Source organism: Macaca fascicularis, chromosome 6, assembly GCF_037993035.2.
Source record: "Macaca fascicularis isolate 582-1 chromosome 6, T2T-MFA8v1.1".
Taxonomy (NCBI): Eukaryota; Metazoa; Chordata; class Mammalia; order Primates; family Cercopithecidae; genus Macaca; species Macaca fascicularis.
Genome location: NC_088380.1, coordinates 170,091,824 through 170,119,107, shown reverse-complemented (window position 1 = coordinate 170,119,107; position 27,284 = coordinate 170,091,824). Strand labels below are relative to the sequence as shown.

The 27,284-nt window shown below is 42.5% G+C and overlaps 1 protein-coding gene and 1 long non-coding RNA gene across 2 annotated transcripts in view; one reads left to right on the top strand and one right to left on the bottom strand.

The window, feature by feature from the left end:
• LOC135971159 (uncharacterized) overlaps positions 1–27,284 on the top strand; it is a 136,002-nt gene that overhangs the window by 41,944 nt on the left and 66,774 nt on the right. The gene's annotated exons all lie outside the window — the stretch shown is intronic.
• Positions 1,279–26,517, bottom strand: LOC141407136 (uncharacterized). Its single transcript, XM_073995118.1, has 5 exons — positions 26,481–26,517; positions 19,337–20,032; positions 15,918–17,728; positions 7,650–7,771; positions 1,279–1,483 (listed from the first exon to the last, which is right to left on the bottom strand). The coding sequence occupies exons 1-5, from the start codon at positions 26,515–26,517 to the stop codon at positions 1,279–1,281; spliced, it is 2,871 nt and encodes a 956-aa protein (XP_073851219.1).

The following is a 27,284-nucleotide window of genomic DNA, read 5'->3' as shown; positions in this document are numbered from 1 at the left end:
AATGTCAGCCAGATGGATTGGGCAGATTTGGGAGAGTAGAGGAGCTGAAATTTTAAAAATTCCTGGAAGCTTTGAACTTTTATTTCTGCTGAGAACACATGCACCTCAATGCCTTTTCCAAATGCTCTCCATACTGTCTACCTATACAATACAATTTGGCATTTGCCATTTTGAATGCATAGGTTGGCACATCTACCATGTTCTTTGCATTCTTCAGTGAGCTTCTGCAATTGACAAACAGCCACATTTTGTAACAAAAAGATAACAGAGACAAGAACAGGACCATAGGCTTCTCCTAGAACCCTTGTTTTTTGAATGATGCAATAATCTTGAACCCAGTTTTATTTCTGTGCCTGTTAGTGACTCCAAAGGAGGTTGGAATGGCAGCAAAGTCCAGACTTTCCAGGCTGAGGGCCCGTTGATAACTGCGTCCTACTTTCTTGCTACCTATTGGAGAAACAAGTGAATTTCATGATCAGATTGGCCAATGAATAAGTAGCTAGGGACCTTATAATTCTGCCAAAACTGTACATTGACCTGTGGAAAAAACTGATTGGAATCAGTGTCAGGGATATCAGAGTTGTAACTCTTCACTAAAGTTCTGATTTATTTTCTTGACTAGGTGGGAGGCTAATGCATCTGAAACAGAAAAGTTGAAAAACCTTAGTCTCCTAGGCAGATACTGGATCCCAACCCTACCTGACATATTACTATTACAGATAGTAAGGATTGCTACTCTTGCATTTCCAACACCACGTTCTCTTCCCTACACCCCACCACTTGCGTAAGAAGGAACATGAACCTACATAGAACTGAGCAGGAGGATTAGGGCAGACAATAAATCTGGGGCTGATTTGGTAGCAGGCAGTCACAGGATAGCAGAGGAAAACCTGCCCTTTTTCTGGTCTCTTGTCTAAGAACCAGCAAGTTCAGAGTGAAATAGAAGCGTAGTCTTTTTTGGTGAAAGGTGGTCTAAACTCCTCTACATGAAATCAAGCTTACTTCACAATGACTAGCCAAAACTGAGGGTCTAGACTGTTACCTGCATAACTTAGGGACCAGGAAAGGATCTAACTTTACTTATAAAACATAGTGGAAGTTTGGGCCTGTGTTGTGAAAACAGTACCTTCAATTTCTGATTATTTGGTCTGGAGAGAATAGAATGTATTCCCTCTTTCATTTCTTATGTGATGTTTCTTGCTTAATGCATTCGTTTCCTTGGGCTGCCATAGCAAAGCACTGTACACTGGGTGGCTTATGCAACAGACATGTATTGTCTCACAGTTCCGGAGGCTGGAAATCCACGATCACATTTTTGGCAGGGTTGATTTCCTCTGAGGCTTCAGAGGGAGACTCTCGCCTGGCTTCTGGTGGTTTGTTGGCAATGTTCGCTGTTCCTTGACTTGTAGCATCATCACCTTGCTCTCTGCCTGAATTTTCATGTAGCATTCGCTGTCTGTGTCTGGCTGTCTCAAAATTTCCACTTTTTATAAGAACATCAGTCATATTAGATTAGAGGCTACCCTAGTGACCTTATCTTAACTTGATTACCTCTGTAAGGGCCCTTTCTCCAAATAAGGTCACATCCTGCAATACAGGGGGTTAAGACTTGAACATATGAATTTTTTTAGGAAACAAATGTATAACACTTAAATGCATGGATTCCTGATATTCATACTGAATATATAATTATACAACCATAATCCTATCATCTAAATGCCATTGACTTCATTAAAAGAGTCTAGGTGAATAAGTTTTCAAAATATATTTTCCTTTCTCTAACTTGAGAGAGTCAGAATTTATCAATATCTATCCAGCATCGTGTTGAAACTGGGTTGTAATGCGTTTTCCTATCTGGGAAATAGAACTGGATGGACAGCTGGCTTCAGAGTTTGCATGAAGAGTACATAATCCTACTTATGTAACCCATCGTGTTTGCAAAATCTGCACTGCAGTTTTTTGGGAGGGAATGAGATGTTTGGAAATAAAATCTGCTGTGCAGGAGTGGAAAATTTATCCACTTTCCACATTATTTTTGTTGCCTGTATTTTTATTTTGCATTCTCAAGAAGTATGTATCCTTGCTTGAATGTTTTGCCTTTGCTGCACATGTCAGGAATGCAGAATTGGTGAATTCTGTTGCAAGATCTATTCATTGACCTTTATGTGATATGAAAGTTGTTTAACTCCTTCAGGATTATGATTTCTTATGTTTAGAGTCAACTGGCCTCAACTGGGGTAGAATGGGAAAGGTAGGCATAAGGAATGAATACTCACACAGCCCTTAAAAGTGTGAGGGTCCATTGTTCACGCTGTAAATCTGCAAACAAAGTCAGTCATTATATCCATGTTCTGGATATCTTTTTTTTTTTTTTTTTTTTAAGACAGATGCTCGCTCTGTTGCCCAGGCTAGAGAGCAGTGGCACAATCATAGCTCACTACAACTTTGAACTTCTGGGATCAAGTGATCCTCCCTCCTCAGCCACCCAAGTAGCTAGGACTACAGGCGTGCGCCACCATGACCGGCTGATTTTTAATTTTTTGTAGAGAGGGGTCTTGCTATCTTGAGCAGGATGTTTTTGAACTTCTGACCTCAAGCAGTCCTCCTGCCCGGGCATCCCAAAGTGTTGAGGTTACAGGCATGAGTCACTGCGCCTGGCCTGTTTGGTTTTATTTTTAATCAGCCCTATAATACTTTCATCCTGATTCTGATTTACAGTCCTGTTCCCTCACTGTTAGTAGGAACTGTCATTCCTTCATAACAAGTGATTCTGTTGGGACTGTAGATTATATTAACTCAGTTTTTGGACACTGGTCAGTAATATTACCCTATCAGCTGGTAACAATGATTGGACTAAGGGAGGGGACATGGACAAGTTAGCCAGTCAGAGGCTTTCCCTGGAATTTTAAATAACAATAAGGAGGGATTGGGGGAAAGAAACTTTCTCCCTTCCCTCCCCTCCCATCCCCTCCCCCTTCCCATCCCCTCCCCTCCCTCCCCTCCCCTCCCTCTTCCTGTCCCCTCCCCCTTCCCCTCCCCTCCCCCTTCCCCTCCCCTCCTTCCTCCCCTCCCATCCCCTCTTCTCCCCTCCCTCCCCTCTTCCCCCCTCTCCTCCCCTCCCTCCCCTCCCTTCCCTTCCCTTCCTTCCTTTCTTTTCTTTTCTTTCTTTCTTTTTTTAGATGGAGTCTTGCGCTTGTCGCCCAGGCTGGAGTGCAGTGGTGTGGTCTCAGCTCACTGCAACCTCTGCCTCCTGGGTTCAAGTGATTCTCCAGCCTCAGCATCCCAAGTAGCTGAGACTACAAGTGCACGCCACTGCATCTAGCTAATTTCTGTATTTTTAGTAGAGACAGGGTTTCGCCATGTTGGCCAGGCTTGTCTTGAACTCCTGACCTGGGTGATCTGGCCAATTTGGCCTCCCAAAGTGCTGGGATTACAGGCATGAGCCACTGCGCCCAGCCAAAGCTAGTATTTTCAGTGCAGTTACTCTTCTTTCCCACTACCACCTGGGATTTGGCTTCTCAGTTTATTCTTGGACCTGTCCATAATTTGGGGGATCTTTAGACAGTATCTGGGACTCTCCAAACCTCTCTGAAAAAGAGAAGTTCTTTAAGCTTGTGCTATACACTGCCTGAAGTTTTTCTTGTTTTCTATTTATCCTTTTATTTTATTTTATTTTATTTTTTTGAGATGAGACTCCCTCTGTCGCCCAGGCTAGAGTGCAGTGGTGCGATCTTGGCTCACTGCAACCTCCGCCTCTTGGGTTCAAGCAATTCTCCTGTCTTAGCCTCCTGAGTAGCTGGGACTACAGGCACCCGCCACCATGCCTGGCTAATTTTTGTATTTTTAGCAGAAACAGGGTTTCACTATATTGATCAGGCTGGTCTTGAACTCCTGACCTCAAGTGATCCTCCTGCCTTGGCCTCCAAAAGTGTTGGGATTACAGGTGTGAGCCACTGCACCCGGCCTATTTATCCTTTAAGACCAGCTGAGATACCACTGTCTTTGTGAATTCTTCTCTAATTTGTTTAGTTAACAATGGTCTCCACCTGTGTCCTACATAGCCCTGTATCTTAATGACACCAATTCCATTCTGTCTTCCAATTGTGGGTTCCAGTGTTGTGTAATAATTCACCCAAAATTAATGGGTTAAGACAACTACTATTTTATTATAGCTCATCATCTTCTTGGTTAAAGGTTTGAATAGAACTTAGCTGGGGGCTTGCTCCTCTTCACCTCTTATTTGATGGTCACTCCATGGTATTTAGCTGGTCTGGTCTAAAAAGTCCAAGACAGCTTCACTCACCTGCCTGACTCCTTAGAAGGGTCGCTGTTGCTGGTGGATCCTCTCTGTCCTTTTGGGTTTTGTTCTCTTTCCTTTTGGGTTCATGCCTTAAACAATTTCTATCCTGTTATTTTAGCAGGGTTTCTGCAGGGAGCATGTGTTCAATCTAGTATTTTTACCCGGAAGTCCCCAAAACCTAGTTTATAAAGTGCTTTCACATTTAGTTTCTATTTTCTCTTTACAAGAGCCTTATGAGTATCACGCCTCCATCTTTTAAGACAGAAAAACTGAAACAGACACGTGTTTTGGCAGTCAAGCCTTTGGATTGCAAGGAAAAAAACTCACTCAAGCCAGTGAAGGTATATGTGATACGCTAATTTAAAAAAATATTCTCATCAGCCACCAGGCTCACACTTGTGGTCTTTGAGGGTTGCTCTGGGTGCACCATCTAGATTTTCCTGGTTTTTGGAGTCCAGGTGTTCATTGGGATTCTCAGATAAAATACAAGATGCCCAATTATATTTGCATTTCAGACATATAACTAATAATTTTTTGGTAAAGATATGTTTCAGCTATTTAATGGAATACTGTACTTATACTTAAAAAGTCATTGTTTACCTGAAATTCAAATATAATTGGGCCTCCAGAATATTTATTTGCCAAAGTTGGTAACCCTAGTCTACCTAGGTCAATAAAGGGTTCATGAGTATGAGGAATGATTGAGTTTTATGAGAATAGTTAAGAAAACACTCTTTGGCGTTAGCTACAGGCTATTTCTAAACCTGGAATCATTGTTCAACAAAATCCTAAAGAAAGGGGAATGTTGTTCCTTGTTTATTATTATTTTTTTTAAACCTTTTTATCTTTCCCTTTATTTCTTACCACACATAAGCTAATTTGAGTAATTTTCACACTATCTTTCAGCAACACGTCGTCGTCATATAGTCAAAATAATAGCTATCTTTTTTTAGATCTTACTTCATGCCAGGCATATTGCTAAATGCTTTAGATGTATTATCTCATCTAATTCTCATATGAACAGTAGGTAATAGTAGCACACTCTTATTTTACAAGTGCATGGGGAGAAGCGGCAGTTGATAAAACTTAAATGAGTTGCTTAAGGCTGGTTACTAAGTGATTGAGGGGACAGTGGAACAGTAGTGCTCTAGTTTTTTCCTGAAAGCAGAGTTTTGTTGAAAAAGAAAAGCTGTGAAATTAGTTCATTGCATTTTTTTTTGAGACGGAGTCTTGCTCTGTCATCCAGACTGGAGAGCAATGGCGTGGTCTTAGCTCACTTCAACCTTTGCCTCCTGGGTTCAAGCGATCCTCCTGCCTCAGCCTCCTGAGTAGCTGAGATTACAGGCACCTGCTACCATGTCCAGCAAATTTTTAAATTTTTAGTAGAGACGGGGTTTCACCATGTTGGCCAGGCTGGTCGCGAACTCCTGACCTCAGGTGATCCCCCCACTTTGGCCTCCCAAAGTGTTGGGATTACAGGCATGAACCACTGCACCTAGCCAGTTCATTGCATTTTTGTGTGTGTGTGTGAATAGGTTAGTAAATTTTCTTTTTCCATTGCCTTTGGAATTTTATGTGGTTTTGGCCACAGAGGGAATCCAGGTCTCCGAGTTCCTTGTTGTTTGTGCCTTCATGACATCATGCGAACTCGCCTTTTCTCTTTGTTGCTCATTTTTATAGGCCTGCTGGACAAATTCAAATTCCAAAACAGAAGATAGCCAACAAACCCAGAAGATATTGACTCTTTATATTCATGCTTTCACAGAACAATGATGAGTGGTACTATTCTGTAGGATAAAATTTGAAAGAACTCACTACATTCATTGTTCAAAGCAATTGATTCACCCTTGAGAAAGCAGGCTGGTAGTTGAAGTGTGTTTACACAGTGACTCAGCCTCAGCCCAGAATTAGGTAACAGGTCTTTATTATCTTTACTTTCTTTCTTAGAAAAAAAAAAATTGACTAAATTTTTACAGTGGAATGACTGCAGCATTTGGAGGTCTGTGTAAAAATTTCAAATATTGTTGTTCAGCATTTTTGAAGAGCCCCATTATGATTTAGTCCCCAATTCAGTTTTCTCACCACAAGAAAAAAGATGCAGTTTTCTTTTCTTACTTAAATCTATCAACGAGGTAACTCTCTGAGTCGTGTGTGTGTGTGTGTGTTGTGTGTGTGTGCTATTGTGTATGTGTGTTGTGTGTGTTTATACCGATAAATTCAAAAGATACTAATAGGGCCTACTGAAGGTAATATTTTGCTAGCCACATTTCTTTCCCCAAATCTTTTTTTTTAAATTTAATTTAATTTTATTTTAAATTCTGGGGTACATGTACGTGATGTGCAAGTTTGTTACACAGGTAAACATGTGCCACAGAGGTTTGCTGCACCTATCAATCGATCACCTATGTGTTAAGCCCAGCATGCATTAGCTATTTTTCCTGATGCTCTCCCTCCCACTGCACCCCGTGACAGGCCCCAGTATGTGTTGTTCACCTGCCTGTGTCCCTGGGGTCTTTCCCCAAATTTTTAACAAGTAGCTTTTCTACGGTTTGAAGCTGTGATTGAAAATGGGGAAATAGAAGCTAGGAAGTCTTTAAACAAAGGACATTAAAGTATGTCCAAATGAGTGGGAAACTGGGCCTCTTTATAATAGGCATGCTATGTCTTCTTGTGTGGAATAAACACAGCTATTCTGAATGCATCTCTGCTTTCAGAGACACACTGCAAAAATGCTAAGGATAGCTCAGCCTCTGGTACTAATCCCTTTTGTGACTTTGAGCAATTCCTGTAGCATCACTAGCTTTCAGTTTTTCCAAAGACAACAGATTAGTTCAGTGTTTCCTGACTTCAGTTATATACATATCTTTCATTTTTTGGTCATATCCCATTATTATAGATGTGGCTTAATATTTGTTTATTTCTAAGCTAATATATTTTTTTAAAAGGCTCTCTCTCTCTCTTTCCTTTTAACTGAGGTAAGTATATGAGGAATGCATGCCAGTGGTGAAGGCAATGGCCAGGAGAGAATAAGGTGCAGTCTGTAGAGAGGCCAGGGCAGAGGATGCGGTTCTCAGGCTGGGGGTTCAGGAAAAAAGAGGGAAAGAGTTTGTGGGAACAGGGGAGGGGCAGACAGAGCTGCGCTTTCTGGCACTTCTTTTGAAAAAGAGTTTGGGCCCAGGGATGGAAGGGATGAAATCTAGAGAGTGGGAGGATCTGAGAATAAAGAGGGTGCTAAACTGAAGGGTTGCCAGGAGGGACTTAGGGAAGAGGAATCTAGGAACCAGGGCTGGTGCCTGCTCCCTGGGAAAACAGTGCTTTCCCTCAGCCTCCTCTTTTCCTAAACACCAACCTGCTGGCACATCCGGCCACAGCCCTGTGCCTTCTTCCCGCCCGCAGTGTCTTGAGCTCCCACGTGCTACAACCCCTCCTTACGGAAGGCTGTGGCTTGGGAATCTCAGCCCAGGAGGAGATCTGAGAAGGTGAAGGGTAGAGGAGTTTAAGGGGGACCTAGAGGTGAGAACTCAGGTTTTTGGAATAAATTTCAACTCTAAAGAATGCTTCCAGTTCTACTATTCTATTTCTCCACAAACTGTTGCCAGTCACTGAAGGGGAAAAAGTTTGTTAATGAGAAAGGCCAACCTGGAGGCTCCTTGTTTCATACCCTTCATTTTATAAACTTTCAAATAAGTAGGTGGGAAAAAAGACTTGCATATCTTTATTTTTGGCAGTTTTCTTTATCACAATTATTTTAAGTAACCTAGTTTTCTTTTCATTGTGCTCTTACTTTCAAGTGACTGGAAATCAGGTTATAGAATTAAAGACAGGCTCAAATAGAATTTGAGGTTTGGGATAGAGTGTACTCAAGTCTTGGAATTAGAAGGCATAGATATCAGTTTTGGGGCTACCACTTGCAGTGACCTGGTTAAGCTATTGGATGTCTCCGAATCCAATGTATAATCATCATAAAAAATGACAATATTGATAATAATACCAAATTATTGCTGAAAAGGGAAAGAAAAGATTAAGATGTCTATGATAATATTTTGTTAAGAAGAGGGCACTTACAGAAAGCTTTATTTTGTGCTAGACATTGGGTGGTTATTAATTAGGTCTTTCTCCAAGGGCATAACAGAATTTTGGTAGTTATTTTATTTGCGTGGTCAATGCCTACTCTCACACTGTGGATTTGAATTACAAATCTCGTTTAGTAATCTTTCCCTAACAAATGAATTCAAAGATTGTCAAATATCTACTCACTTTGTACTTTGTTATTAAGAAATTCTGGTATCTGAGTCCTCTAATATTCCACCAATACTCAAATAATCTACTGCTACAGGAACTACTAGTGAATTAACAAATACCTATTGAGTGTTGCCTCTTGGTAGAGCATTTTGATTAAATGGAACATATGTTTGCCTGAAGTGGAGCACTTCACACAGCCTTGTAGCACAGCCCCAGGAACATCATTTCTAGGCACCGAATGCCATGATGTTGCTTGAAGATACACAATGTGGTGGCCTGCTGGAGGCTGAAGTATATATTTTTTTGGTTGAGCAATTAAAGTATAAAAAAATTTCAAGCTGTGTCCCAAAGGGCTTTTGAAAGTGATAATGATAGCTTGTATTGGGAAGTTTATTTCAAGGAAAGTTTACACATTTAAATGCAAGATTATCTAGTAGGAATTTTATACTCTGATGTGAAATTCATGAAGGAATTCAAAAGCAATGCTTTGTTTCAAATTCATCAGACCTCTAATTTCCTCAACACAATAAATAGTTTTACCTTGAAAGGGCTTAAATAAAAGGCAATTGCCTAAACTTTCTCAAAATTCTAAATCCAAATGTGATTATGTTCTTCCTAAGTCGGAGCAAGAAAACAGAGATACTTCTAAAAAGTTAAAAACTTCAGCATCAAATTCTATTCTCTTCCAGATCTGACATCTTTTAATGTGTACAATTATTGACAGGTTAGTTCATTATTTGCAATTAAGCGGGAAAAGTACTTATATTGAGTAATTGAGTCAGATAATTGCAATTTTATTTTTTAAGTTAATTACACAAATATTTTAGGTTTAAATCTATTTAGAGTTGAGGTTAATTACATTTGCCATATCCCAATACAAATATTTAATTACTTTACTGATTGCAAGTTATATTTCCTCCCGTGTTTAAAAACAGTGACTTCTGGTTTAATAATCAGCTTAAGTAAAAAGGACAACACCAGATACTAACAATAGCTGTGCATTATAAAAATAGTTTAAGAATCAAATTATGCCAGTGGTATTTTAGCAATTGAATTAAGTAAAATTATCAAGAGAAAGGGTATAGAAACATTACTCTTAAGGAGTGATTTGTTTGACTACATTGGAAAAGTTCCTAGGAACTGATGAAGTATAGAATGGAATTGTGGCAAAAAAGGGTAGCAAGAGAATGAAAAAATAAAAACAAAACAGAAAAACTGTATTAGTTTGTTTTCACATTGCTGATAAAGACATACCTGAGACTTGGTAATTTATAAGGAAAAAGAGGTTTAATGGACTCACAGTTTCACATCTGGGGAGGCCTCACAATCATGGTGGAAGGTGAAAGGCATGTCTTACATGGCAGCAGGCAAGAGAGAGAATGAGAACCAAGCGAAAGGGGTTTCCCCTTATAAAACCATCAGATCTTATAAGACTTATTTACTACCATGAGAACAATATGGAGGAAACCGCCTCCATGATTCAACTGCTTCCCACTGGGTCCCTCCCACAACACATGGGAATTATGGGAACTACAATTCAAGATGAGATTTGGGTGGGGACACAGCCAAATCATATAAAAAACCAAACCCAATAATGGATTATCCCGATAGCTTCACTTCACCTCTGTGTGTTTGGAAAATGGGGTATAATGGCTAGTTTAATTCACTGCCAAATATCTGATTCACAAGGTTAAGGACACTATACATCATCAGTATAACTGGTTGAAAAGTAGAAATCCTCCAAATTGTTTCTTTTAATTTATTCAGTACCAGATATGTGTTTTAGAGAATCTTTGAGATGTAACAGAGTAAGCAGTCTATTCACTGTAGTAAATTAAGCTATTGTCTGGTGACCTGAGTCATGCAGACAATCAGAATTAGATAACTATTAGCAGGTAAGAATTTCTAGGCATTATAGGTTCACTCTGACTAGAATACAACAAATTGAAGCAGTTTTCTCATATACTGTTGTTCATGGAATTAATTGGTTTTGAATATTTCTGACCTTGTATAATTGCTGTGGTCAAATATTAAATATAGTCATTACAGGTAATGAAGCTGTTTTAAAAAATTATTTTGAAAATGAATACTTACATATTCAAAGGATTATTATGGCCATAAAAAGCTATTCCCTTATCTAATAATCTGTCGTTAAGTAAAACAGCTCTAGAAATGTGCTGGAAAAGCCTTTGGTGATCCAATAATTTAACTTTCTTAGTTAACCTATAAGGAAAACAAGGTATGCAGAGACATAGTGGCCAAGATCACCCAGAATGATAATTCAAACCCAGTTCTTCTCTTCTGAAATTGCCTTCAATAACACACAGGAAAACTGCTTATTATAGTAGGGACAGGCATTGTTTTTGACCAAAATAGAATAACACATTTTAATCACCACCTAACTCATGAGACATGCTTCCAAATGATTTGAGGCTTAAATTATTTGTTATTATGGAAATTTTCAAACATTACAGAAGTAGAGAGAAAAAGAAAGTGAACCTTAATATACATGTTTTACAGTTTCCACACTATAAATATTTTGTTCGCTTTATTTTTCATCTCCACTACAACTACCATTGCTACTATTGCTGGTGGTAGTGTTAAATTTTGCTGGTATATTTTATATTTTAGAGTCCCTAATATCCTGTCATCTGACTTATGTTACTAGTTTATTATGCATCCCTGACATATAAGGACATTTTAAAAAACACAATCACACTGCCGTTACCTTACTAGCAAAATGAACAATACTGTCTTAACATTATTTTATACCCAGTTCATATTCCATTTCCTTAATTACTTCAAAAACACTTTTTGAAAGTTACATTTGTTTGAATCAGTGTCCAAACAAGGTGTTCACATTGCATTTGGCATTTATATTCTTAACCATTTTAATCTATAAGTCTCTTTTAATTTTGTTATCTTTTCTCATTTATTTTGTCAATGTTATTGACAAATCTATTGTATACATTTATAAGGTACAGTGTCATGTTACGATATCTGTATACAATGTGGCATGATTAAATCAAGCTAATCAACATATTCATCACCTTGCTTACCTATCCTTTTTTTATGGTGAGACATTTGAAATGTACTCTCTTAGTAATTTTGAAATATATAATACATTATTTTTATTTATTTATTTTTTTTGAGACGGAGTCTCGCTCTGTCGCCCAGGCTGGAGTGTAGTGGCACAATCTCGGCTCACTGCAAGCTCCGCCTCCCGGGTTCATGCCGTTCTCCTGCCTCAGCCTCCCGAGTAGCTGGGACTACAGGCGCCCGCCACCGCGCCTGGCTAGTTTTTTTGTATTTTTAGTAGAGACAGGGTTTCACCGTGGTCTTGATCTCCTGACCTTGTGATCCACCCGCCTCAGCCTCCCAAAGTGCTGGGATTACAGGCGTGAGCCACCGCGCCCGGCTAATACATTATTATTGATTATAGTTACTCTGCTGTGCAACAGATCTTGCAACCTATTTCTCTTCCCTATCTAAAAGTTTGTACCCTTTGATCAACAATTCTCCATTTTCTCCCTCACCAACTTGCTACACCCCCTTCCCCTGCCCCCTTTCACCCTCTGCCAACCTCTGGTAAGCATCATCCTACTCTGTGCTTCTATGAATTCAGCTATTTAAGATTCCCCATCTAAGTTGATCATGTGATATTTGTTTTCTGTGTGTAGCTTATTTCACTTGGCTTAATGTCCTCTGAATTCATTCATGTTGTCACAGATGACAGAATTTTCATTTTTTAAGGCTGAATAGTATTTCATTGTGTATATATACCAGATTTTCTGTATCCATTCATTTGTTAATGGACACTTAGGTTGATTCCCTGTCTTGTCTATTGTGAGTAATGTGTTAGACTGTTTTGCATGTCTTTTGTTTCTTTCTTCCTCTCTTGCTGTCTTTGCGGTTTTGCGACGGGCCAGGTCTCACTACAACACAGAACTCCATAACAACTGTTTCAGCACTGACTGAGTGACTCAGTTAAATATTAAAAGCTGAAAGGGCCAGTGCCCTGATACAAAGGCTGGAATGTAATAGAAGCTCACTAAGAGTTTTGCCTAGGCCTTTTCTGGGCCTTAAAGGATGACAAAATAAAGCAATTCTTAACAGGATCTGTTTAAGATTCAACAAGTTTTATTGGCAGTCTGTAGAAATGTTATGCCCAGACCGTTTATTCCCCGAAGAAGACCACCAGAGTCCAGAGTCAAAGCTAAGCAGCAAGGATCTTTATTACAGGTTCGAACCTGGAGCTCTCACTTGCTCGTGAAACGAGACGGGCAGGAGAGCTCCCCTACTGAGCTCCGAACAATGTTATATAGTCTAAGGAAAGTAGGCATAGAATCATTATACAAATTAGAGGTATGATTGGCTGGAGTTTGAACAAAGCGATTTGGCAAACTATGATTGGTTCCCGCCATTTCTGATATTTCAGTACAACCCTTGAGGCGGAAGAGCAGTTTTACACAAAGGCAGTTAATTATATTGCATCAGGTTGCACGACCAGTTTATGGCTATCTTGCTTAAACACACCTTGTGACCTGGCTATCTTACTTAAACATTCCTTGTGACCTGGCCTCAGAAAGAGAAACATGTACTTACAGAACTTACGAAACCTCTGGTACGTGCAAAGATTAGAGAGCAGAACAAGGGTGTAGCGGGTGGGGGGCGGGTACACATCCATCTTTGTGTCCTTTCATTTCTCCCTTCTCATAAGTAACTGGATGTCCAATCTTGGATTTCCAGAGTCTTATAATATAGCCTCACTTTCTGGGTGCAGGAGAGGCTGGTGATGGCTACGGAGGACCATTAGTTGGATGGTATCAAACCTTTCTCTGACAAATTGTAAAATTTTATTTACCACACAGGGGCCTATAGTGAATAGAAGTAGTAAAGACATTAGGGGGCCTAAAAGGGGTGCCAGAAGGGAAAACATTGAAGAGCTCCACCAATTGTTAGCGGCTGTAGTGAATTGTTGCTTTTTCATTTCTAAGCTTAGTTCGTGTAGGCGTTGGACTCTTTCCTCAACTAACCCTGACTCATTTATATAGAAACAGCATTCTTCTTTGAGGAACATACAGGTACCTCCTTTCTCAGCCGTGAGTAAGTCTAAGGCTCTGCAGTTTTGAAGGGTGACCTGTGCTAGGGAGGTGAGCTGCCGCTGAAGGGAGGCTAGGGAATAGGCGGAGTCTTCCATAGCAACAGAGAATTGTTGTAACAGCTTGTCGTTTTCTATCATGGAGTGTTGTAGGGCCCCTCCTGCTAACCCCGCTGCGACGACAGAGGTGGTTAAGGATATTCCGGCAATTAGTGGTAGAAAAACTGCTCGTCTATGTCGCGCAGTTTTAGTTGGGGCGGTCCCTGCCCAGCCTATGAACTCTGCCGGGGTTAGCAGTGTCAGTCGGGGAACTAGGGTAACAGGGATACACAACTGTCCGTCAGAGATGCTTTTGGACAGAGTTTTTAACAGAGTCATATTACACCAGAAGAACACACCAGGGGGAGCATATATGGGACTATTAGGGTATGTAGCCGATTGGTTGCAGAGGCTGTTGCTAAATGCCGAATAACAATAGGGGTATTTCTCTTGGTATGGGTCACGGTACAGGGCTACATCGGGTATCGTGACTATCGATGAGTTAAAACCTGTATAGTTTGTGGGAGGGGAGGATAGAGGAACAGCCGTTAATGGTGGTCTTCCTAGGGTTGCACACATAAAGCAAGAGGACAGGTCGCCTAAACCAGTGAGGTTGGCGAATGCTAGCCCTTCCCGTAATAGAGTTAGCCAGGAGAAGGGCTGCAAGTCTTGTGATAACTTGGTTTCTTGCCTGTGGATTTGTGTGTGGATTAAGGGTTGAATCTGGACTAGACTTCTCCACAGATATAAATGGCTACTGGGCCAGGTACTAGTTGATGAGTAATATACTCCCCCATGTTGTGGGGTTGTCCACCGAGAGTCCCATGGGTCTCTAATTATCCAAGTGTAAGTGACGGGAGACTCAGTTTTGTAAAAATACCACCCTTGTCGTTCTCTCCAGTATCGGACAGAGTGCGTCTTACAGTAGCTATATGGGCAACCTGCACTCTGGTGCCACCAATAATTTTTACAATTATATTCAGTTTGATCGTATTCAAAACAGATCATGGGTGTTGCTGGTTGGGCAATCTGGAACCTAGTGAAATTGAGGTAAACTATAGTATTACACCCTGAGGGGGGGCAGTCTGTGCTAGCTAGCAGTTTACCCGCTTGGGGGGTTTCCCCGGGGTGAGTTTTGTTTTCATAGAGCCAGAACCTCCAGACATAGGGATTAGACGGCGCAGCAGTGAGGAGAGTCAGATGCATAAGGCATAAAAGCATAGGTAAGCTAGACATGGTTACGGCTATGGGGATGACGGCGCAGGGTTAGCTTTAAGGGATTGTTCTTAGCTTTGTCTACAGTCCATGTAACCGGTGCTCCAGACGGCTTGAGAAGGTCGGATGTTGGGTCCACTGGTTTGACGTGTGTGTAGTGGATCCACGAAGCGATGCCTTCTACTTTGAGAGCGGTGGGAGTAGTCAGGAGTACTTGCAGTGGTCCTTTCCACCTGGGTTGAAGAGTTTCTTGCCGGTGGCGCTTGACTAGGACCCAGTCTCCCGGCTGGAACGGATGAGGCGTCGGCGGAGGTCCTGCCTCGTACAGTTCTCGTAGTCTGGGCCAAATTTCCTGGTGAATTTTCTGTAAGGCTTGTAAGGAGAACAGGAGCTCAGAGACATTTTCAGTTTCAGGTTTGAGTAAGTCATCTTTTAGACTGGGGACCAGGGGTGGGGGTCTGCCATACATGATTTCATATGGTGTGAGGCCTAGTCTGTAAGGGGTATTTCGGGCCCGGAACAGAGCGTAGGGGAGAAGTACTACCCAATTAGCGCCAGTGTCCATGGTCAATTTAGTTAAGGTCTCCTTCAGAGTCCGATTCATCCTTTCTACCTGTCCTGAGCTTTGGGGCCTATAAGCACAATGTCAGGTTTGAGTAAGTCATCTTTTAGACTGGGGACCAGGGGTGGGGGTCTGCCATACATGATTTCATATGGTGTGAGGCCTAGTCTGTAAGGGGTATTTCGGGCCCGGAACAGAGCGTAGGGGAGAAGTACTACCCAATTAGCGCCAGTCTCCATGGTCAATTTAGTTAAGGTCTCCTTCAGAGTCCGATTCATCCTTTCTACCTGTCCTGAGCTTTGGGGCCTATAAGCACAATGTAATTTCCAATTTGCCCCCAGAATGGAAGCCAAATCCTGACTTACCTTAGCAACGAAGGCTGGTCCATTGTCTGACCCTATTTGGACGGGAAAGCCATACCTGGGGAGGATTTCTTCCAAAATTTTCTTTGCTACAACCTGAGCAGTTTCTCTCTTAGTTGGGAACGCTTCTGTCCATCCTGAAAAAGTATCTACAAAGACAAGTAAGTACTGATACCCATATTTTCCAGGCTTTATCTCAGTAAAGTCTATTTCCCAATAGATACCAGGCCTAGTTCCTCTACACCTAATTCCTGTGGTGGTCTGGGTTTGGGGGCAAGCGTTGTTTAGTTGGCAGGCTTTGCAATTTGTTGTGACATCGCTGGCCAGTTCAGCTATGCGCCTGATTCTAAACTTGGCGTGCCTGATTAAGTCCATCATTCGCCGGGCACCCAGGTGGGTTGTCCGGTGGATGTGTTCCAACACCTGCCATCCTAATTTTTCTGGTAGGATGGTTTGGTCATTTATGTCAGTCCACCACCCATTTTTAACCTGTTTTAGGGGAAGCGTGTTCATCCATTCGCGATCCTGTTCGGTATAGTCGGGAAAACATGGCAAATTTCGCGGGCCAGGATCGGGGAGCTGGAGCGCGAGGAGCTGACTGGGAGCTTTTGCTATGCTCCTTGCGGTTTGGTCGGCTAAGAAGTTGCCTCGAGCAATTGGCGTAGTTGGTTTCTGATGCCCAGGGCAATGTACAATAGCCAATTTCTTTGGTTTCCACAAAGCAGTTAATAGAGCTAGGATCTCTTGCTTGTTTTTTATTTCTTTGCCTTCGGCTGTTAATAGTCCCCTTTCTCTGTAGATGGCCCCATGTATGTGCGCAGTAGCGAAAGCATAGCGGCTATCCGTGTATACTGTTAGTTTTTTCTCTGCCCCTAGGGTGAGGGCCTGTGTAAGGGCTATCAGTTCGGCTCTTTGGGCCGATGTCCCTGGAGGCAAGGGTTCCGCCCAGATTACCTCAGTCTCTGACGTTACAGCCGCTCCTGCATACCGCTGGCCTTGGTGGACATAGCTGCTGCCATCAGTGAACCAGGTGAGTTCTGTGTCGGGGAGCGGACGATCTTGCAGGTCCTCCCGCACCCCATGCACCTGAGCCAGTATCTCAGTGCACTCATGGGACGGGGCGTCCAAGTCTGGATTTGGCAGCAGTGAAGCAGGGTTTAAAGAGGTTGGGGGCAGAAAAGTTATTCTGAGGGGGTTTAACAGCAGTCCTTGATAGTGGGTGAGCCGGGCGTTACTCATCCATCGGTCCGGCGGCTGCCGGAGGACGCCTTCAATGGCATGCGGGGTTATAACGCGCAACTCTTGCCCCATGATAAGTTTATCAGCGTCTCGGACCATTAGGGCGGTCGCCGCGATTATCCGGAGGCAGGGTGGCCAGCCAGCAGCCACTGAATCTAATTTTTTTGACAAATAGGCAACTGGCCTCTGCCAGGGGCCTAGGTACTGTGTTAACACGGCTTTTGCAACACCCTTACTTTCATCCACGTATAAGTGGAAGGGTTTGGAGACATCAGGGAGCCCCAGCGCGGGGGCTGATAACAAGGCAGTTTTGATTTGCTGAAAGGCCAGCTCAGCCTCTTCCGTCCAATTGAAGGGCTGCCGTTCCTTTGTTGCCTGGTATAGGGGCTTGGCTAACTCAGCAAATCCGGGTATCCATAACCTACAGAACCCTGCCGACCCCAGGAATTCTCTCACTTGCCGTGTTGACTGGGGTCTAGGGATGCGTAGGACTGTTTCCTTTCGGGCTTTGGTTAGCCAGCGTTGCCCCCCTTTTAATAGGTACCCCAGATAAGTTACCTCCGACTTGCAGATCTGAGCCTTTGTTGCTGAGGCTCGGTAGCCTAGCTCCCCCAGAGTCTTCAGGAGGTCCTCAGTCCCTCGAACACAAGTTTCCGGGGACCTGGCCGCTATTAAGAGATCATCAACATATTGCAAAAGAGTTATTTCAGGGTGTTGCCGCCGGTACTCACCCAGATCTTCATGAAGGGCTTCATCGAACAGAGTTGGCGAGTTCTTGAACCCTTGTGGCAGTCTGGTCCATGTTAGCTGACCGTTGATGCCCCTCTCAGGATCCGTCCATTGAAATGCAAAGAGTTCTTGACTTTTGGGAGCCAGAGGAAGGCTGAAGAAAGCGTCTTTTAGATCAAGAACGGTATACCACTGTTTTTTGGGATGTAAGGCACTCAGAAGGGTGTATGGATTGGGCACAGTGGGATGTATGTCCATGACCCTTTTATTAACTTCTCTTAAATCCTGTACTGGCCTGTAGTCCGTACTGTTGGGTTTACGAACAGGTAACAGTGGAGTATTCCAGGATGAGTGGCAAGCCCGTAGGACTCCCTGGTCTAGGAGTCGGCGGATATGGGGCGTAATTCCTTCTCTTGCCTCCAGGGGCATAGGATATTGCCGAACCCGAACGGGGTCCGTCCCTGGCTTAACTTCCACAAATATGGCAGGTCGATGTTTAGCTAGCCCCAAGCCCCCAGTTTCTGCCCACGCTTCAGGGAAACGCTGGAGCCAAGAGTCAATTCCCTGATCGGGGGGCTTTTGCTCTTGATGGAGTCGGTACTCATCTTCTAAGGTGACAGTCAGGATAGATATTGGCCTGTTTTGGGAATCAGTTATCTTGGGCCCTTCTGGCTCAAAGTGGATTTGGGCCCCCATCTTTGTCAGCAAGTCCCTCCCTAGTAGAGGGCAGGGGCTCTCTGGGATGACTAGGAAGGAATGGGAGACTTTTCCCGTTCCTAAGTCTACAGTCCTCTGGGTTGTCCAGGGGTATTTTTTGATGCCTGTGGCCCCGTGCACCCAGGATGTTTTCTTAGACATTTTTCCAATTGGTTTGGTTAGGACTGAGCGTTCCGCCCCAGTATCGACCAAGAAGCGAACTGGGGACCCCTCCACTTGCAAAGTTACCCTGGGTTCGGGGAGGGGGTCCGAACCCCGTCCTCCCTAGTCAGAGTCCTGGGTAACGAGTACGGAGGTAGGGTTAGCTGGTCTCCGTTTCTTTGGGCAGTATTTAATCCAGTGGCCACGTTCCTTGCAATAAGCACACTGATCTTTTTCTAATCCTTGCCTAGGGCCTTGCTTTTTCTGCTTTCTGTTTTGGCCATTTCCTGCCTGGGGGAAAGCTGCTACTAAGACTTTGGTCATTTCTTTGGTTGCCTTGAACTGTTTTTCTTCTGGAGTATCCCTATTATTATAAACTCGCTGGGCCATCTGAAGGAGGTCCTGAATCTGCTTTCCCTCTAAACCTTCTAATTTCTGGAGTTTTCTTTTAATATCTGGTGTTGCCTGGTTTACAAAGGACATTACTACCGCTGCCTGATTTTCCGGTGCTTCCGGGTCCATAGGGGTAAACTGTCTGAAGGCTTCCATTAATCTCTCTAAATACACAGCGGGGCTTTCTGTCTTACCTTGTAACACAGAATATACTTTAGCCAAATTGGTGGGCTTGCGAGCTGCAGCCCGGAGACCCGCCATTAGAGTCTGGCGATAAATGAGCAGTCGTCCCCTACCTTCTGCCGTGTTGTAGTCCCATCTGGGCCGGGTCAAAGGGAAAGCCGCATTAATGAGGTCAGGATTTGCAGTTGGCTGGCCGTCATCTCCTGGAACCAGTTTTCTGGCCTCAACTTGGATTCTTTCCCGCTCCTCCGTTGTGAACAGGATTCGGAGGAGCTGTTGACAGTCATCCCAGGTCGGCTGGTGAGTAAACATGACACTGTCTAACAATGAGGTTAGATCTTTGGGATTATCTGAGAACCGAGCATTTTGGGACTTCCAATTGTATAAATCACTGGTGGAAAAAGGCCAATACATGAGACGGGAGAGCCCGGTATCATCGAGCGATCCTATTTCTCTGAGAGGCAGGGCTACAGTGGAGTCAGGGAGTCGGGAAGCTTGGTCCCGCTGTACGCGGCCTCGTGTTCGGCCGGCCGGCCCCCCCAGGTTACTTTCACTCTCGGCTGCTTCCGCTTCTCGGTTTCCCTCTACGGAAGCACCACCCTGGGGGACTGGGTCCTGCGGGATAAGGTGCTGATATGGTGGGGGAAATGTGGGTTCTAACGTTAGGGGGTCCTGGCTGTCCGGCAGCACAGGGGCCGAGGGAGCAGAGGGAGTCTTTTGTCTTGTAGGTCGCGTTACTAGGACTTTGCAGGGCTCAAGGATGAATGGAGTTATCCAGGGTGGTGGGTTTTCCACAAGATCCTGCCACACTAGAATATAAGGAATTTGATCAGGATGTCCTGACTGCCCTGGCAGGAAAATCTTAGTTTTTGCCTTATGGATGTGTACCCGCCCCCCACCCGCTACACCCTTGTTCTGCTCTCTAATCTTTGCACGTACCAGAGGTTTCGTAAGTTCTGTAAGTACATGTTTCTCTTTCTGAGGCCAGGTCACAAGGAATGTTTAAGTAAGATAGCCAGGTCACAAGGTGTGTTTAAGCAAGATAGCCATAAACTGGTCGTGCAACCTGATGCAATATAATTAACTGCCTTTGTGTAAAACTGCTCTTCCGCCTCAAGGGTTGTACTGAAATATCAGAAATGGCGGGAACCAATCATAGTTTGCCAAATCGCTTTGTTCAAACTCCAGCCAATCATACCTCTAATTTGTATAATGATTCTATGCCTACTTTCCTTAGACTATATAACATTGTTCGGAGCTCAGTAGGGGAGCTCTCCTGCCCGTCTCGTTTCACGAGCAAGTGAGAGCTCCAGGTTCGAACCTGTAATAAAGATCCTTGCTGCTTAGCTTTGACTCTGGACTCTGGTGGTCTTCTTCGGGGAATAAACGGTCTGGGCATAACAAATGGGGGCTCGTCCGGGATTTCCCCCAAGCCCACCAGACCCCCAAGTCAACGGATCTTAATCTGTAGGTAAGCCGGCTTTGTCACTGTCTCTGTCTTTGTCTCTGTCTGTCTCCCTGAAATTTCGCGAAATCCGTAATCTGTAATCTGTATTGGTCTGTTCTGTAAGTGGCACGGTCTTGGCGGACGCGCTAGAAGACAGCCACTCGGGACTGGTGGGAGACGTTCCCCAGTGCCCATCTGGGGGCCTCCATCCTTGGTTGCCCCGTCTGACTCAGGTCGGAAGTCCGACACGCGCTCGCGAATGCTCATCGTTATTACTGTCTGTCCGTTATTGTTAAGTGTTAAGTGTAAGCCCAAAACGAAACATAAAACCTTTTCTTCCCCCTCCAGGACCGGACCTGTCGGATACTCCCCTCTGCTTCACACTCATTTTCGTCCCCCCTTCTCTTTGTAGGAGCAGTCCAAAGATGGGCAACAACCAGAGCACGCCGCTCTCACTCCTTGTTACCAATTTTAAGGATGTGAAGGCTCGGGGGCGTAACTTAAGCGTAGAACTAAAGAAGGGAAAGCTAGTTACTTTCTGCCGTTCGGAGTGGCCCTCTTTCGGCGTAGGGTGGCCCTCTGAAGGCACTTTCTGTCTCTCTATTATTACTAAGGCAAACTATGATTGGTTCCCGCCATTTCTGATATTTCAGTACAACCCTTGAGGCGGAAGAGCAGTTTTACACAAAGGCAGTTAATTATATTGCATCAGGTTGCACGACCAGTTTATGGCTATCTTGCTTAAACACACCTTGTGACCTGGCTATCTTACTTAAACATTCCTTGTGACCTGGCCTCAGAAAGAGAAACATGTACTTACAGAACTTACGAAACCTCTGGTACGTGCAAAGATTAGAGAGCAGAACAAGGGTGTAGCGGGTGGGGGGCGGGTACACATCCATCTTTGTGTCCTTTCAGAAACTCCCCAAACCTCCATGATTTAGCAGGAGATAAGATAAGGGTGATCACGTCAGCACTCGGACCCATTTAGTAAATATACTGAGTAAATTTACCCATCAGGAAATTTGCTGAGGCTCCAGAGGAAGGTCTTCAAGACTCAGATCTTAGTTATAGATTAAAAGAAGTTAATCACTTATGTCTTTAGATGAATCCACGCTTACACGTGGACATACAGCTTAGGAGGTATATAAGCTCTGGAAGACTTTGTAATTTTGAGTTGGTCTGGTGATATTTTCCAGGCCTTGTCCCTATAACCAGTTACAGAAATAAAACTCTTCCTCCTCAGTTCATCTGCATCTCGTTATTGGGCCACAAGAAATAGCAGCCTGACCCTCAGTTTGTTTCAGGAACAGTTTTATGGTTTTCTGTGGTGGTATGCTTTCAATTTCAATCCTTTCTTTTTGTATTTTGCACAACTACTACAGGTTTTTGCTTTGTGGCTACCATGAGGTTTACATAAAACGTCTTATCCTTATAACAGGCTACTTTAGGCTGATAACAACTTAACTTGACTCACATACAGAAACTCTACACTTTTACGCTCCCCTCCCATTTTTTATAATTTTGATATCAAGATTTACCTTTGTTTGATAAATTGTATTCTTGAATCATTTATTGTAGATACAGTTGTTTTTAATACTTTTGTCTTTTAACTCACATAGTAGGGATACAAATGCTTTCCACATCACTGTAACAGTATTTGAGAATGCTGAATATGACTATGTATTACTTATATTATTGAATTTTTTTTTACTTTTGTGTGTCTTTTTGTTATTAATTAGCTTTTATTTCAGCCTAAAAAGTATTTTAGCAATTCCTATAGCACAGGCCTCATGATGATGAACTGTGTTAGGTTTTGTTTTCCTGGGAAAGATTTTATTTATCACTCAATTCTGGACAGTTTTGCTAGTTAAAATATCCTTGATTGGTAGTTGTTTTCCCCAGCACTTTGGATGTATCTTTCCATTCTTTTCTGGCCTGCAAAGTTTTTGCTGAGAAATCTGCTGAAAGGTGTATTAGACCTTTTTGAATATGATATGCTTCTTATCTTTTGCTGCTTTCTGTATTCTTTGTCTTAAATTTTTAAAAATTTGATTACAATGTGCTGTGGTGAACTTCTCTTAGGTTTGAATTTGGTTGGTGATCTGAGCTCCCTGTACCTGGATGTTGCTGTCTTGCCCCAGATTTGGGAAAATTTCAGCCATTATGTACTTAAATATGGTTTATAGGTTTTTTTTCTCTCTGTCTTCTTCTCCTCAATTTCTATTATATGAAAGTGAGTTCCCTTAATGGTGTCTCATGATTACCATGGGCCCTCTTTATTTTTTTCATTCTTTTTTCTTTTTGCTATTCTAGTTGAATAATTTCAGATGTCCTATTTTTTAGCTCACTCATTGTTTCTTCTATTTGATCACTCTGCTGTTGAAGGTTTCTATGGAAAGTTTTCCATTTAGTTATTGTATTTTTTATCTCTAAGTTTTCTATTTTTTGTTATATTTCTTTGTCAGACTCATTTTTTATGTATTGAGTTTTCCAAATTTCATTTAGTTTTCTATTAATATTTTTTGGAGTTCCCTGAACTTTAAAAGGATTATTCTAAATTATTTGTCAATCATTATATAGCTTTTCTTTTCTTCTGGGTCAATGATTGAAGTTCATTAGTTTCTTTTGGTGGTATCATATTTCCTTGATTTATAATAATCTTTGTGTTCTTACATTGATGCCTATACATTTGAGGAGATAGCTACTTTTTCCAGCCTTTGCAGGCATGCTTTGGTGGTGGTAGATCTTTACTATTTAGTCTGGCCTAGAATCCTGGATGGGCGAGCTGGTAGCAAACCTGGAAAGGCAGGTTTTGGTATCAGGCTCTCTAGATGGGCTAGGTGGCTTCCTGCTCTCTGTGGTCAAATGGGTAGTGTTGGCTGTGCTCCATGGTCTTGTGAGACCACTGGATGGATGCTGCCATCAGGCAGAGTTTTGCAATCATCTTTGGTCAGGCAGGATTACAGGTTTCTTCCCTGGTTGGACAGTACTGTTGTTTTGAATCTAGTTGGGCGGGTTTGGATGCTGGGTTCCCAGGCTGGATGAGGCCTCTGAGGTTGCTGCTTGGCCACGTGAGTTGGGTAGGGCCAGAGGTATGCTCCACAGATATATATTATGTAGGCTTGCCTCCTGGCCTAGGTCAGGCTTTAGCAGAGCACTGAGACTTGCATTTGAAGTTGGGCAGGGCCAGGTGGGTACTCACTAACTTGCAGTTGCCTCCTGTCCTGGTCTTAGTTGGATCACCTCTTAGCTGCTGGGGTTCAGAGGGACCAGATGCTCCTTCTGCAGGTAAATACTAACCTATAGTTGCCTCCTGGCCTGGGGAGGACCTTTTATCTTGGGTTTTCCCAGTTGTGCAGTTGAAGGGGATGTCTCTGCTTCATTCCGGAGTTCTGGGATATTCATAAAGGTATTTTTGCCCTTGGATAGTTACAAGTTGGGCATCTGTGGAGGAGGGAGTGGAGCCAGAGAACTCCTTTCTGCCGTCTTGCTGATGCCACTCTCACCCATTTAAAATTTTTGTTAAAGAACATCATCTATTGAATACACCAAGCTTATTGTCCTTCAGGATGCGCTGCGTCCTAGATATGACTGATTGGTTTCTTCTAGTGTTGTGTTGTTTAACTTTTTTCTAGCCTTTATATATCTTGTAAATGGGAAGTTAGAACTCTGAAGCCTTGATTAAACTCAGCTTTCTTTCTTTTTTTAAAAAACAAATGCTTTGTACTTTTTATTGCATCACATGAGGTGAAACATAATTTTGGATATTCCACTTTCAAATGCAGTCAGCATGATTTCTTCTTTTTAACGTTTCTCATCAAATTTTACCTGATGGTTTTAGCATCTATGATGATTATTGCCTTGACCCATTATTTTATTAGGGATTGCAAATGGTGATTTTCTTATTTTATCATTCTTTTTGCATTTATGTGCTAGAAATGTTCTGCATACGAGACCTTTTCCTCAGCAACAGTTGGTTATACTGAAATATAACTTATGCAGAAAAGTGGAATTAAATGCTCAATACATTCCATATATTTGTTGTTTTTTATAGTAATGGCTTGATGACCCAGCAAATTCTGGTGATGACCAATGGGTTTTTAAAAATATTTTTGAAAATATCTGCTATATTTCAATCAGATACTATTATTATTATTTTTTTGCTGCTCAAATTTGGCTCACTGTAGTCTGTTAGGAGACTCTCCAACTCGGCTCTTAAGTACTTTTGACATCTTTTTCTTTGGCCTCACATAAACAATACATGAAAGAAGAGATGAAATTTGTGTCTCAGACATTCAAAGAAAATGTGTTCTTGGCTCGGAAGACAATTTATAAAGAGGATTAAAAAACACTAAGAAAACAATGTTGAAATAACTGTTCAAAGTTTCTCCTCTGAAGTAGATGATGGTCATTTATGTACTGCATTCTAGATATGGCTGATATGTATATATATTCTTAGAAACCCAACAATGTCACATTATTTTACAGGCATACCTTAAATGTCATCTTAATTTTAAACCAACTGACACAGAAATTCATAATATTATGGTCCTATTTGTTAATCATCCTGTATTAATCATACTGTACTGCTTATTAATCATCCTTTTTATGTGCTGAGGATCCAGAGATGAAAAACAAGACAGAAGAGTTGTACTGACTCAAAAAGTTGGTAATATAGTTTAGGTTCCAGAGGAAAACCAATTTGGCTTCTGTAAAGAAAAGCAGAGCACACTGATAAGGAGCTCAGGTTTTGGATTCAGAGGAATATGGATCCTGACTCCTCCAAATCCTGGCTCTGAAGCCTTTCAAAGTCAGCTAACATTTTCAGGTTTCAGTTTCCTCATCTGTGAAACAGTGTAATACTACTGATTTCATAGCGCAGGGATAAGTACGTAATAAAATACTTGTTTTTTTTTTTGTTTTTTTTTGAGACGGAGTCTCTCTCTGTCGCCCGGGCTGGAGTGCAGTGGCGGGATCTCAGCTCACTGCAAGCTCCGCCTCCCGGGTTTACGCCATTCTCCTGCCTCAGACTCCCGAGTAGCTGGGACTACAGGCGCCTGCCACCTCGCCCGGCTAGCTTTTTGTATTTTTTTAGAGACGGGGTTTCACCGTGTTAGCTAGGATGATCTCGATCTCCTGACCTCGTGATCCGCCCGTCTCGGCCTTCCAAAGTGCTGGGATTACAGGCTTGAGCCACCGCGCCCGGCCCGTGATAAAATACTTGTAAAGCATTCAGCACAGGACATAGAGTAGTGACTGGTGAGAACAGCATTTGGTAAAGATGTCTGACTACGGTTGACAGGGGCAGGGAGGGAAGCTCACCATGGTGGAGGTGAGATATTCGAAGGAACAATCTGCTGGCTTTTCAAGTCATTAATTTGTGTCACACCTTAGGATTCTTTGTAACATTTCTGAATGAAAAGGGGCTTTGGAGGCCATCTATCTAACTGCCCCCCCCAACCAATTTTCTACTTAAGAAAATCAAGGCCCAATAAAGTTAAATGGCTCACATTCATATCACTACCATGCAACCACTAATGACAGAACTCAGAACAAGCAGTATTTGTCCAACAGAAATATAATACAAACTACAGATGTGATTTTCAATTTTCTAGTAATCCTTTGTATATTTCATGTTTACAGCACATTTTCATTTAGACTAACAACATTGCAGATACTCAGTAGCCACATGTGACAAATGACTAGTGTTTTGGACAATACAGATCTGTTTTAGTCCATATAATGTTGCTGTAAAGGAATATCTGGGGCTGGGCAATTGACAAAGAAAAGAGGTTTATTTGGCTTACAGTTCTGCAGGCTATACAAGAAGCGTGGCACTGACATCTGCTTCTGTTGAGGGCCTCAGTCTGCTTCCACTCTTGGTAGAAGGTGAAGGGGCGCCCGTGTAAGAAAAGATCACAGAGGTCACATGACAAGAGAAGAAGCAAGAGAGAGGAGAGGTGCCAGGCTCTTTTTAACAACCAGCTCTGGGGGAGCTAATAGAGAAAAAACTCACTCACCCCCAACGGAGGGTGTCAACACACGAGTGTTTCACCCCCATGACCTAAACACCTCCCATTAGGATCCACCTCCAACACTGGGGATCAAGTTTCAATATGAGGTTTGAAGGGGTCAAACATCCAAACTCTAGAAAAATCCAAAGTTCAGTTCTCCTAATTCCTGAGCATATGGTTTCTTTGCTTCTCCACATGACTTTCTTGTTGTTTTCCATATCAGAAATAATTGTCTTACAACATACATAGGCCATTAAACATAATTTTTCATCTTGAAAAAAATGTCACTTGTGGTCCTGATGCATTTAGGGGAAGAAATTATTTTAGGTAAGCCTTCCCTGGAGACGTACCACTTCTGGAAACTCTACCAGTGGTTTGTCAATAAACAATTTCAAATGAGAACACATTATTAGACACAAGGTGCTAATTGCAATCATAGAAATTTATATTTCTTTTCTTTTTTTTTCAGACAGGGTCTGACTCTGTCACCCAGACAGGAGTAGAGTGTTGCAATCTTGGCTAACTGCAACCTCCGCCTTTGGGGCTCAAGCAATCCTCCCACCTCAGGCTCCAGAGTGGTGTGGATTACAGTCATGA